Source organism: Daucus carota, chromosome 1 (genome assembly GCF_001625215.2).
Source record: "Daucus carota subsp. sativus chromosome 1, DH1 v3.0, whole genome shotgun sequence".
In the NCBI taxonomy this organism is placed as follows: Eukaryota; Viridiplantae; Streptophyta; class Magnoliopsida; order Apiales; family Apiaceae; genus Daucus; species Daucus carota.
The window spans coordinates 42,667,903-42,681,145 of record NC_030381.2 but is presented as its reverse complement, the minus strand read 5'-3'; the positions used below and the strand labels follow the sequence as shown (position 1 = coordinate 42,681,145).

General features: G+C 32.7%; 1 protein-coding gene, 1 long non-coding RNA gene and 1 pseudogene across 2 annotated transcripts; 2 read left to right on the top strand and 1 right to left on the bottom strand.

Annotated features, from left to right (window-relative positions):
* The first annotated feature begins 1,889 nt into the window (after positions 1–1,889).
* LOC108209759 (annexin-like protein RJ4) lies at positions 1,890–4,707 on the top strand. Its single transcript, XM_017380843.2, has 6 exons — positions 1,890–2,072; positions 3,099–3,244; positions 3,411–3,626; positions 3,703–3,915; positions 4,170–4,259; positions 4,348–4,707. The coding sequence occupies exons 1-6, from the start codon at positions 2,000–2,002 to the stop codon at positions 4,549–4,551; spliced, it is 942 nt and encodes a 313-aa protein (XP_017236332.1). The 5' UTR covers positions 1,890–1,999; the 3' UTR covers positions 4,552–4,707.
* A 464-nt stretch (positions 4,708–5,171) lies between these two features.
* On the bottom strand, positions 5,172–6,826 carry LOC108209762 (uncharacterized). Its single transcript, XR_001804702.2, has 2 exons — positions 6,408–6,826; positions 5,172–5,562 (listed from the first exon to the last, which is right to left on the bottom strand). It is a non-coding gene; the product is annotated as an uncharacterized LOC108209762 (long non-coding RNA).
* A 4,429-nt stretch (positions 6,827–11,255) lies between these two features.
* Positions 11,256–12,442, top strand: LOC135150321 (annexin-like protein RJ4; annotated as a pseudogene).
* Positions 12,443–13,243: the final 801 nt, after the last annotated feature.

The following is a 13,243-nucleotide window of genomic DNA, read 5'->3' as shown; positions in this document are numbered from 1 at the left end:
ATACGGTCTATAAATAAAATATAACAAAACATATTATTTTGTAAAATATGTTTACAAACATTATTGTTTCAATGAAAATCTTGCAAATATAATAGTTTTTACATATGGCACATATATGTTCTATGTGTATGTTCCGCAAATTAAGTATCTAAAATTATATATTTTATAGTGTTAAACTAGTAAAATATGATTCATAAGATAATACGTGTACAATATTTTATACAACTTTTTAATTGTACAATATATATGAATTTAAGGACTTCCACGCAAGATAAGAAAGGCATAAAGCTTAATTATATATATAATTATATAAATTATTTATTTGTTTGATTATTTAATCCGAATGAATGAAGGAAAATACAAAATACTAACAAATTTATTCCCACAAATTTTCAAATAATATATTGTTATATAGGAAGGACACAGATGGATGCTATGTAAACATATGTTCATCAATCAAAAAGCGATCAGAATATATATAGCATATATTATTTATGATTTTTTTTATAAACCATAAACAACTCCGATAAAAAAGTGATCAGAATAATTTGTCATATATTACGAATTTTTTTCTCATGTACCTTATGTCATATTTCGCCAACATCTTTTATTTTCCCTTCTAGCTTTAATCCGAGGACTGTCAATTTTTAATACACTATTCAATAAAAAATAATAAAATAAAATCGATTAATATTTTTTGTTTGAGATGTATATCAAGAATACATTAACATTTTCCTCTGTGGCTGCATACATTCCTCAGATGGAACACAAGTATCACCGCTAAAAATGATACAATGGGTACTGGTACAAACAGAGCAATTTGCCTTGCTCTTGGACTGTGCTAAAAACTTGGTGCAAGTCATTGAGAGTGGTGTATTCAATTGAAATTTTAATGAGTTATTTTTTATGTATAGATTTTAATGAATTGTATGTTATTTTGATTTTGCGCGGATTATTGATCAAACATCGTAGAGTTGATATAGATTTTTTAGGATTTAAGCACAATGCTTCAAAATCTCATGGATTTTGGTGGGATTTCAAAAGACTTAAAATACATGGAGAAATCCCATAAAATCCATCATTTTATGAAATGCAAAAAATTCCACCAACATTTAAATATTATCATATTTTAATGGATTTTAAACAATCTCAATTGAATATCATCAGATGTTTAAGCATAATTCAAAATCCTGATCAAATACCTTCAGATTTTGTAGTATAATTTAAAATCTCAATCGAATATTTCAAGATTTTAATGAATTTTAAACAATCTCAATTAAATACCCTCAAATTTTACAAATAATTTTTTGTTTTTTATATTTCAATCGAATACAATCCCAGTGCATTCTAGAATATATGGGCCATCATCAAGTAACATGTAACAGATCCGAATACAACCGTTTCAAAAAATCCCAGAAACAGCTCTCTGTCCTGAAGGGAGCAAACAGAAAAAAACAAAAGGATAGATAATAAAAATAAAGGGAGAAAACATCTAGTTAATTGGGACGTTTCTTATATGAGTTATGACGGAACGGTTATAATTCTTAACGTAAAATTTATTGTCCAATCTTATAATGCAAACGCATACAGAGTAAAAGAAATGATTTAAAGATAGATATTCAGCCTATAGTATAAAATAGACAGGCAAATACCAGAGACAAAAAGCCCCGACTCTTCTTGGTTAAGAAAAACAAAAGTTGGCATTTGCAAAATCCAGCTGTATCACACAAATTAATAAAAAAAGTTAATCAAATAAATTTTTGATGTGTATTTTTTAAATATTGTAGGTCCACTTGGTATGTGATTATTCGTATCGAATTTTCTTAGTTTAGATTTTACCGTAAAAGCCAAAAGTTGAATGTAGCAAAGCGTTACTATCTATGTGTGACAAGTTATGAGAGTAGTGAAGTTGTTGTGTATAAATAAGTGGTTAATACAAGAGAAATAACTCATCACCACCTATTCTTGTTTATTAGTAACAAAATATTTCAGTGAAAAAATGGCCAGCCTCATTGCTCCTGAGGAGTTTTCTGCTGTTGCTGATGCTGAAGCTCTTAAAAAGGCTTTCCATGGTCTCTCTCTCTGTCTCTCTCGTGCATGCATCTCTCTGATTAATCTGCATAGATATTGTTTAGTGTATTCCTTTAATTTATGTATGTGTACAGTAAATTTTGCAAAAGTAATCTGCATACAAATAGTTGTTTTCAGGTGAGGAAAAGTTAAATACCGGTCGATTTTATGTCATCAATAATTAGTTCTACATCTTTAGTTATATTTGTGTTTTGTGAATATTGCAAAACTGTTCACTTAAACCGATGAAAACGATTGAACCGGCCGATTTTATGTCATCGGCAATTAGTTTTGCGATATGTTATGATCTTATGTTTTTATGTGATTGATGGTATCTTAGCAGTCTAATAAAAAACTTGAAAAGCGTCTATATTTTTAAATTAGTTAGACTTTTCCTATGTTTTATATTATGATTTCGATGGCAGGAAATAAAAAAAAGTTGCACCTGTGAAAACTATTATGTTAGAACTTAGAGGCGGATCTAGCACAAAAAATTTAGGGGGTACCAAGCAAATTTTCGGAAAATACATATATATTTTTAAATTTTGTGAGGGCACTTTTATGATTTTGCAAAATTTAAAATGGTGAAAAAATATAAAAAAACAATTTAGAGGGGACACGTGTCCGCGTGCCTCTTCCTAGATCCACACCTGCTTAGAGGTTGCTTTAAAAAATGAAACCCCCACTGCATGAGTTCTGATTTATAGTTGCCGCTGCAATTTCTAAACCACCTGACTTCCTCACTTGCTTCTATGATTTTAATCATGTGTTTATTTTGTCACAGATTTGCACTATAGCCTATAAGACAAGATTACTTTTGTTGTTTTAAACAATATAATTATTTCGATGAAAATTTTGTTTTGACAGAAAACAATATGTTTTTATGTCAGGTACATTACCAATTTGAATTGTCCTCATTTTTTGTTGGCCTAATATTTATGATTTGAATTATGTAAAATTGTTGTTTTTCTCGATATATATTTTATGTTTTTTTGTGGTTATGGTGAAACTGGATGAAACTTGTGTAGGTTGGGGAACAAATGAGAAGGGTGTAATAGCAATACTTGGTCATCGAAATGCAGCTCAAAGGAAGATGATCTGGAAAGCTTACGAAGAAAAATATCAGGAGAATTTTATCAAGCGCCTCGAATCTGAGCTCTCCGGACACTTTGAGGTTAGAGGTGTTGTTCATAATGTCTGATTTTGTAGTCATTAAATATATTTATCAAGTACTGAATTTTTTTAAAATATTGGTTAGATGATTGTGTTGTGTAGTTATATTAGAAGTCCTTCACTAGTTTTAAGACAATGTATAATTTTTGTTTTTGAAATGAGAACAGAAGGCAGTATACCGTTGGGTTTTGGATCCAGCTGATCGAGATGCAGTGCTAGTAAATTTAGCTATAAAGAAAGTTCCGGATCCTCGTGTGATTGTTGAGATGTCTTGCGTTAAGGCTCCTGAAGACTTGTTGATTGTGAAACGGGCTTATCAGATTCGTTACAAGCGTTCCATGGAAGAAGATATCGCCTCACATACCTCTGGTGATATGCGAAAGGCATGCACATCTCCATAATTGTTGCTATTATTCTTTATGTTGGTAGAGATACTTATGGCTTGAGATTTTGTTACAGTTTTTGGTTGCACTGGTGGGCGTACATAGGTACGATGGTGGTGAAATTGATACGAAATTAGCTAAGTCTGAGGCAGATATTCTTAACAAAGCTATCAAAGAGAACTTACTGACTCATGAAGAGATCATAAGAATCATAACTACAAGGAGCAAGGCACAGCTCATGGCAACTCGAAATCACTACAAAGACGCCCATGGCATTTCACTTTCCAAGGTAAAAGCTTAAAGGTCCCGTTGGTTTCGTATACATTCAGTAGAATTGAAAGTGCAGATTAGTAATGTCACACACACCGAGAGATGAAAGCAGTTTTTAATGACCAATTTTTAACTTAGTTTATAGTGTGGTCTGAAAAGAAACATAAATAACAATCTTTCCCTTGCTAAGACGTAATGTGCTCAAATCAACATGATTTTCGACCAAGAATATTAACTGAAGGCAAATGTTTTGTGATTTTGTATTTTATTCAGCATCTTGCTGAGAATCCAGCTAACGAGTTCTTATCAGCATTACTTACTGCCATCAAATGCCTGACTGAGCCGAAAAGATACTATGAAAAGGTATAATATTCCTGTTACTTTCACGACGACTTCAATTGTAACGACGTTCCCTCAACAGACAATGACAGAACTACATTGCATACTGCAGGTGCTGCGAACTGCTATAAAGCAGAAGGGGACAGATGAAGATGCACTGACTCGTGTGATCGTTACGAGGGCTGAGGTTGATTTGGAGGAGATAAAAGACCTTTACTACAAGAGGAACAGTGTGACTCTGGAGAATGCAGTTGCAAAGGAGACTTCTGGACACTACAAGGCATTCCTCCTGACTTTGCTAGGAAAGCAAGATTAGCAAATTATTAACTGATTCTATGAATTTGATTGGGGTTTGCTGGGAATGTTTACCTATTGTTTTGTTCACATTTGCTGTGTTGTTGAGATTTGGTAAACTTTCTTATGTCAAGTGGATTTTATTTTGTTTGGTTATGAATTTTGAAATTTCTGCTTTTTTTTTTATTTTACTTTTTGCTCCTATATTTTTGTTGTCAATGATAGCATCTTATTTTAATTTAAAAAACTCTCAATTTTTTTTGAAGACAAGGTATATGTGCTGTAGAAATTTCCATATATTAGGATCATAGCTTTGATTTATTTTTTCTGTTTATATTATATGATATTCTTTTTTAACGTTGCAGACTATATAATCTCATAATATTTGCATATTTTTTCTTTTTGATCGAATAATATTTGCATATTATTCGTTTGTAACTGGTATTTAGCAGAACTGCTAATGCGGCTATATATATAATTAACAATATATATTTTATTTAGCTATGATATTTTACTGCTTGTATATATATCAAATGTGATTTTTATTCTATAAATAATTAAAGAATATGGAGGAACTTGTGTTACCCAGAAATTTATTAATGAATTGCTTTTTATTAAAATAATTAAAATAATTTCCATATATTAAAATATGAAATCAAAAGAGGCCTCAGTTGAAAAGCAGAAGGTATCAAGTAAGCTTCATGTACTGATACATGTATTTCAGTTCCAGGTCTCCAATACTCAATCAGCTTAATGTATGAATCTAGTGACTAAACAAGCTTATGAACGCTACAGCTATGAAAGAATTAGAGCAAAACATAATGACCAAGCCTTTCTTCAGATACTAAAGTTATCTTTGTTGAGTTGAGGGCCTTGTGCAATCCGGGCCAGCGTTTAAGCATCCTATCAGCTAGTGCCTCAGTAAAGTGAGCAGCAATTCTTTGCATTGTATCTCCATCAGGAGAAGATAGATGTGAGATTTGCTCAAGGCTTATATTGGCATTCTCAATACTCCCAGCAGCTACATGGTTGGCTGTTGTAACCAGGATATGGATTAGATATAAACCTCTTTCTTCTAATTTCATTTCTCTGAGCCATGGATAAGGTAATCCAATGCCAGGTGAAAGAGAGTTTACACTCTTAACTTTGTCCTAAATTACTAAGAGCCACATTTTTTATATTATATTTAGGAGCCAACAAGGAGGCTCTTGGAGATGCTCTAACAAAGACATCAACAAAGACAGCTCTAGTGAATACCAAAGAAACTGATGATGCTGTTAAATTTACGGTGTTCTGGTGTACAATAGGAGAAGAAAATATAAGTGAGTCTTCATTGACAGTGTAGTGGCAAGGTTCTTTCCCCGCGATCAAGGGCATAAAGCACGAATCCTCACTGGCCTTTCCATATACTTAGAAAGTAAAGTATTGAGAAGTATGTGTATCGAAACAAAATAATTTATAAGAGTACAACCAATAAATTCAAATCACCTTCAAATAATTTAGAAACTGGCCTGTCTGTGTCTAGGGTAACTCTGATTCTTTACTGCCATCACAATTTTGGGGAAAAAATTCATCTACTGATATTCAACTTATTTTCGCATGATCTAAAAACCAGACAGAACTAAAAACAAAGTTTTTCACAGGCAAAGTATCAGCCAAACTGAAGGTATAGAGCATAATCACTCTCATCACAAGCTCAAAAACACATGCATAGGTAAAGGATGCTAATATAGCAAGCTAAGAGAAAACATCTGGGTAAAATAACACAGATAGATCATAGATATAGTTAAACTGAGTTAAGCTAGTTGCACAAACTGTTCAAATCAAACATAACAACATGAAAGACAAACAGAAACAGAGCAACAAAAATAGACTCACCAGTATAACACTTCTGTTGAACAACAGTGAAAAACAGCACCAAATCCAACTCTACATGTGGGTATTATAAAACACCAAAAACCCAGAAAACCCCTTGAAGATTTTTCGAAATCTCACAAAATTTTAAAAAATCAAGAAGCAAGGGTCTGTCTCAAAAGCTCCTCTGCTCCAAAGGACATGTTTTAAAGTGGTTCAGATAAGGCAAAATGAAATTCTTGTCGAGCAAGAGTATTATTATATAAAGCATGAAATTGTGTAGTGAGAATTCAAAGTGGTTGGTTTTGTCAGTATAGAAATAGTTGTGTTTTGGAGACAAATAAAGAATGAATATGGAATAATATGAGAAAACAGAGTGCTCTGGTCTAATCTTTCCCCATTCTAATATACTGATGGATAGTCTACAAACTAAATGCACCAAAGAAAGTAGAGCCGTTAACGAACCGAGCTGTTCGCGAACAAGTTCGAGCTCGGCTCGATAAAAGCTCGGCTCGGTTCGTTAAAGAACTCGAGCTCGAGCTCGAACACATAAATGTGTGTGTTCGTTAAGAAAACGAGCTCGAGCCGAGCTTTTAGTGAGCTCGGCTCGTTAAAGCTCGCAAAATGCAATTTTTTCAGGATAATTTTATAATATATACATGTAATGGAACTCAGAATTCAACATATAATATATCAAATTGATCAAAAAAATATTAATTATAATATGGTAACATCAAAATACACTAATTTATAAGTACCAAGTGTTGGTTTGCTAATTTATAATCAAGCATCAATTTGACTAGTACCGCTAACTAGTGTTTAATCTTAATTTAGTGTTTTGATTTTTTTAAAAATAATTTTTACCGATCCAACCGTATGGATGTTAACATATATACATTTTAGTGAAATGACCAAAAATTTTTAAAAAAATAAAATTTATTTGGCTTGCTCGAGTTTGTTCGTGAACAAGCTCGAGCTCGGCTCGTTAGTTAACGAGCTCGAGCTCGAACACAATATTTGTTCGATAAGAAAGCTCGGCTCAATACGAAAAAATTTAAAGCTCAGCTTGACTCGGTCAAAACTCGGCTCGGCTCTGTTTGTTAACAGCCCTAAAAGAAAGTTATACAAGTAACCAGAAGGGATAATAGTTTGACCAACTTACTTGAGCGGAAACTGCGCTCGCGAGATGACTAGGAAAATCTTTGGGCTGGCTAAAAGACTTTCCGATTTGATCAGATAATGAACCTGATAACAGACTTAAGAAGAACACATTTCCAATTAAAAAGTAGAAGACCATGTTGCAAGCCCTTATATCCTTTTTACTTCTTGATACATATCCTGCTGGTTTAGCCATTCCAATCATTGCAAACATTTTATATCAAGAAAGAAAACAACTACACTTGTTCAGTAGTTTAAACTTCAAATTTAAAAGGTTAATTGAAAGACATTGATTATCTACTACAGCATACGTATTTGTTGTTTCCAAGTATTTTCTTGCAAAACATTAGCATTTTTTATCCACACTAGCACACCTCTTAACTACTTCCATATCCAACATACTCTTATGGAATAGTAAAACCAAAAGATTGTTGATTTGACAAATAACCTTTATATACACAAACAACTAAAAAATATATACACATGCACCCTCCAATATAAGAGATCAATGTGGTGACAAGGTGCAAACTGAAAAATTAAAACAAGTCTATTTATACTTAGATAAACCAAATTTGGGTACATAGGCCACGACTAATGGAAAATATTGTGACAAGGCGCAAATTGAAAAATTGCAGTCCTACAGCAATACTAGATATAGATAGATAACATACTTCTGCTAGCTCTTCTAAACTATTAACTCTCTAGGAATCTCCATTTTCACAATAGCTACATGCGTTTAAACGAACTCTCCAGTCATCAATACCTTCTATCGCTTCCAAATCAAAATCATAAACATCCTCCAACACAACGTCATAGGCGGATGATGTCATAGTAAAAATTCTTCTCATCTCAACCAAGTAGTTATTCTCATCCTTCCGGCCAGAGGCGGATCTTGATAAGGGCAAGAGGGGTACGTCGACCCCCCTTAAATTTTTGTCTTTAATTTTACATAATTTCGTGAAACGGTAAAAAATTACATAATCTGAATATTAATTTTTTGTTTTCTATGTTATTATGTTGGTATCCACCATTCTAATCAAAGTGGACATGTCATATTTATTTTGTTAAACGGTAAAAAATTATATAATTTGAATATTATTTTTTTTCCTGTGTTTATTCCGATTAATCATCATTACAAAATATTATATGCGACCCCCTTTATTTTCGGAGCTGGATTCGCCACTGCTTGCGGTCATAAGTTTTTCCTAACATAAGCTAGAAAACCCTGTCAAAACTTATCTGGACACGATAGTTGACGGTAACAATAATAAAGTTGGCAACATTTACATTAACCGAGCCAAAATTAACTAGTGGCCGCACTAATTCTAAAACCCTGGTCAAATTCATATATGTCATCCTTCCCCTCATTCCCTTGACGCCAAACAACCATTCCACCACACTTACTTCAGCCTCTTTACTATCCCTATAAACAGACATCACAGCAGATCGGATATCGGATTCCAAAGATGCTAATCCCCAAACGAATGTAAACAGCATATGGCATCCAATCCACACAGAGAAACAATGTTGGTGTAATACCAACCATCACAGCTTTTCCCTATCTAACTCCTGCAATATATAAACAACTAATATTACATATTTTATTACATATTTTATTAGATACTAAAGACATATATAACTAGATGCAAATAGTAAGCTCCTCTACCTTGACCCTCAATTTTTTGTCCCCCGAAAAGAGAAACATCATCAATGAGATAGTAAAAGCAAGTCCACGAGTGCCCTATATTGATGTTCTAAATTAAAAGTTAAAGCATGTGAAACAAATCAATGCTCCTAGTGGTGCCTTAAAACACTAGGACATGTAACAAATCCCTTATTTTTGAGGAACCACTATGCATGCTTTATTCAATAAAAAAAAGTTTCATACCATTCCACTCCGTCTCTCTCCCCTCTCCTTTTCATTTCCCTACAATAACAATTCAAATATATTAATATTTTAATAATAAGGCACAATAATGAGACATGTTGTTGGAGTTGATATAGTAAGATAATGTCCTAAATCACTAGAACATATTATTTTATTATATTTATAAGGCATTTGCTAAAACATTGTTGGACTTACTCTAACCAGAATCACAACTGATGCCTCGAGCTTAAAGCCTTAAACAAATCCTCCCCACTGAGAGAGAGTGTTGTTGCCATCTGTTAAGACAGACAATTGACAAGAACAAAATTAAAACGTTAGAACAGGTAGTAGAAGATGAACAAGCAACAATGGAGGAGAATGGAGCAAAAGAGACATTACATTGCTTTGTGCAGTGAAGTGTTTACAAAAAAGTTCGTGTTTACAAAATGATAGTTCTTTTCAGTGGATGTGTGTTTATATATAGTAAAAACACTAGTCATGCCTCTTTCTCTCTGTTTTATGTGCAAATATGATTTTTTTTTACAAAAAACACATAAATGTTCTACGGATCCGCAAATTACGTATCTATATATTTTGTACTGTTTACAGTGGCGAATCCAGCTCCGAAAATAAGAGGGGTCGCATATAATACTTTGTAATGATGATTAATCGGAATAAACACGAAAAAAAAAATAATATTCAAATTATATAATTTTTTACCGTTGAACAAAATAAATAAGACATGTGCATTTTGATTAGAATGGTGGATACCAACATGATAACATAGAAAACAAAAAATTAATATTCAGATTATGTAATTTTTTACCGTTCACGACATTATGTAAAATTAAGGACAAAAATTTAAGGGGGGTCGACTGACCCCTCTTGCCCTTATCAAGATCCGCCTCTGACTGTTTAACTTGTAAAGGATAATTGTACATAATTCAGTGTCACAAAGTCTGCCAGCTCTTACCCGTTTAGTTTAACTTTGATAAGTAGAAAATATAGTACTCCTCCCATCTCACCATGGTTGGGACACGAAGACCAAGAAATTGTGTAAGAAATGAGTAAAGTTACATGAAAAGTTAAATGAGTAAATTTTATTCAAATTTATAAAAAGAAATACCCTCTTACCCGTTTAGTTTAACTTTGATAAGTAGAAAATATAGTACTCCTCCCGTCTCACCATGGTTGGGACACGAAAACCAAGAAATTGTGTAAGAAATGAGTAAAGTTACATGAAAAGTTAAATGAGTAAATTTTATTCAGATTTATAAAAAGAAATACAATATGAGACCAAATAAACTAAATATTAACAGATAACAACTATGTTAAAATATGCACAAATACATGAAAAGTTAAATGAGTAAATTTTATTCAGATTTATAAAAAGAAATACAATAAGAGACCAAATAAACTAAATATTAACAGATAACAACTATGTTAAAATATGCACAAATAAACAGTACGGTGGACCATCTCACAATTTGCACCCTGCGCGCAGGTAGGTGGTGCAGAAATACACTAGTAACACTTTTGGACACTACCAAAGTGTCTTGCTATATAAAGCCTTTAAACGCTCTTTATTGAATCAATGTGGGATTCAAGCTTTACTCTCCAATTTTCCACTATCAAGGAAGCAACTTTGGATCATCACAACTCATCTATTCCTTAGTCGTTTTGAGTGAATAAATATGCATTGGAAAGCTCTCTCGGAAGAGAACATAATCAAAGCATAACCCGCCACGAACACGTAGCCGAGCCTCACTCAAATTTATGCTCAAAATGACAAACTTCCAACAAATGTAGCTATAAAGAAAGTTCCGGATCCTCGTGTGATTGTTGAGATGTCTTGCGTTAAGGCTCCTGAAGACTTGTTGATTGTGAAACGGGCTTATCAGATTCGTTACAAGCGTTCCATGGAAGAAGATATCGCCTCACATACCTCTAGCGATATGAGAAAGGCATGCTAATCTCCTTGTTTTTTTGTTTTGTTTTGCTGCTAAAGTTGTTATTTTTTATGTTGGTGGAGAAACTTAGGGCTTGAGATTTTGTTGCAGTTTTTGGTTGCACTGGTGGGCGTACATAGCATAGGTACGACCGTGGTGAAACTGATACGAAATTAGCAAAGTCTGAGGCGGATGTTCTTAACAAAGCTATCAAAGAGAACTGCTGACTCATGAGGAGATCATAAGAATCATAACTACAAGAAGCAAGGCACAGCTCATGGCAACTCGAAATCACTACAAAGACGCCCATGGCATTTCACTTTCCAAGGTAAAAGCTTAAAGGTCCCATTGGTTTCGTATACATTCAGTAGAATTGAAAGTGAAGATCAGTAATGTCACACACACCGAGAGATGAAAGCAGTTTCTGATGACCAGTTTTTAAATTGGTTTATAATGTGGTATGAAAAGAAACATAAATAACAATCTTTTCCTTGCTAAGACGTAATGTGCTCAAATCAACATGATTTTCGACCAAGAATATTAACTGAAGGCAAATGTTTTGTGATTTTGTATTTTCTTCAGCATCTTGCTGAGAATCCAGCTAATGAGTTCTTATCAGCATTACTTACTGCCATTAAATGCCTGACTGAGCCGAAAAGATACTATGAAAAGGTATAATATTCCTGTTACTTTAACGACGACTTTAATTGCAACAACGTTCCCTCAACAGACAATGACAGAACTACATTGCATACTGCAGGTGCTGTGAACTGCTATAAAGCAGAAGGGGACAGATGAAGATGCACTGACTCGTGTGATCGTTACGAGGGCTGAGGTTGATTTGGAGGAGATAAAAGACCTTTACTACAAGAGGAACAGTGTGACTCTGGAGAATGCAGTTGCAAAGGAGACTTCTGGGCACTACAAGGCATTCCTCTTGACTTTGCTAGGAAAGCAAGATTAGCAAATTATTAACTGATTTTTGAATTTGATTGGGCTTTGCTGGGAATGTTTGCCTTTTGTTTTGTTAACATTTGCTGTGTTGGTTGAGATTTGGCAGACTTTCTTCTGTCAAGTGGATTTAATGTTGGTTATGAATTTTGAAAATTCTACTATGTTTTTTATTTTTACTTTCTGCTCCTATATTTTTGTTTGTGTATGTTAACATCCTGTTTTATTTTTAAAAAAATACAATTTTTTTAACATATCAGACAAGGTATGTGCTGTAGAAAATTCCATATACTAGGAGCATACATTTGATTTGTCTTCCCTGTTTATTTTATATGATATTCTTTTTTAACATTGCAGACAACAGAATCTCATAATATTTTGCATATTATTAATTTGTTGTAGTCGGTATTTAAAAAGCAATAACAATTTTTATTCTATGAACGAAGAAATTTATTGGGTTAATTATCAAGTTGGTCACTGAAGTGGGCTTAATGTATCAAGTTGGTCACTGAACTCAAAACGGTATCAATATGGTCACTGAAGTGGCCATAATTATCAAGTAAGTACCTTGAAATATGAGTTCAAGTAGTAAAAATATTATTTATAAAGTTTTACACATTATTTTTAAATATTATTACAACCAACTAAAAGGTTATGACTTCTATTATTTAAAATAATATATTTATATTTTATCAAGTTTATTTATTATTTATATTTTATTATATAGTTATTTTCTTTGTTTTAATTAAAAATAAATAATAAATAAACTTGATAAAATCTAATTATATTATCATAAATATTAGAATCATAACTTTTTACTTGGTTTTGGTAAAATTTAAAAATAATGTGTAAAACTTTATAAATAATATTTTTACTGCTTGAAACTTATATTTCAAGGTACTTGTTTGATATTTATGGCCACTTCCCATCTTGAT

Bases quoted from the DNA above. Each gene is read 5' to 3' on its own strand.
- LOC108209759 (XM_017380843.2), top strand. From the start codon at position 2,000: ATGGCCAGCCTCATTGCTCCTGAGGAGTTTTCTGCTGTTGCTGATGCT. The intron at 3,627-3,702 runs GCATGCACATCT...ATTTTGTTACAG, and splicing joins CCTCTGGTGATATGCGAAAG to TTTTTGGTTGCACTGGTGGG. The intron at 4,260-4,347 runs GTATAATATTCC...TGCATACTGCAG, and splicing joins CGAAAAGATACTATGAAAAG to GTGCTGCGAACTGCTATAAA.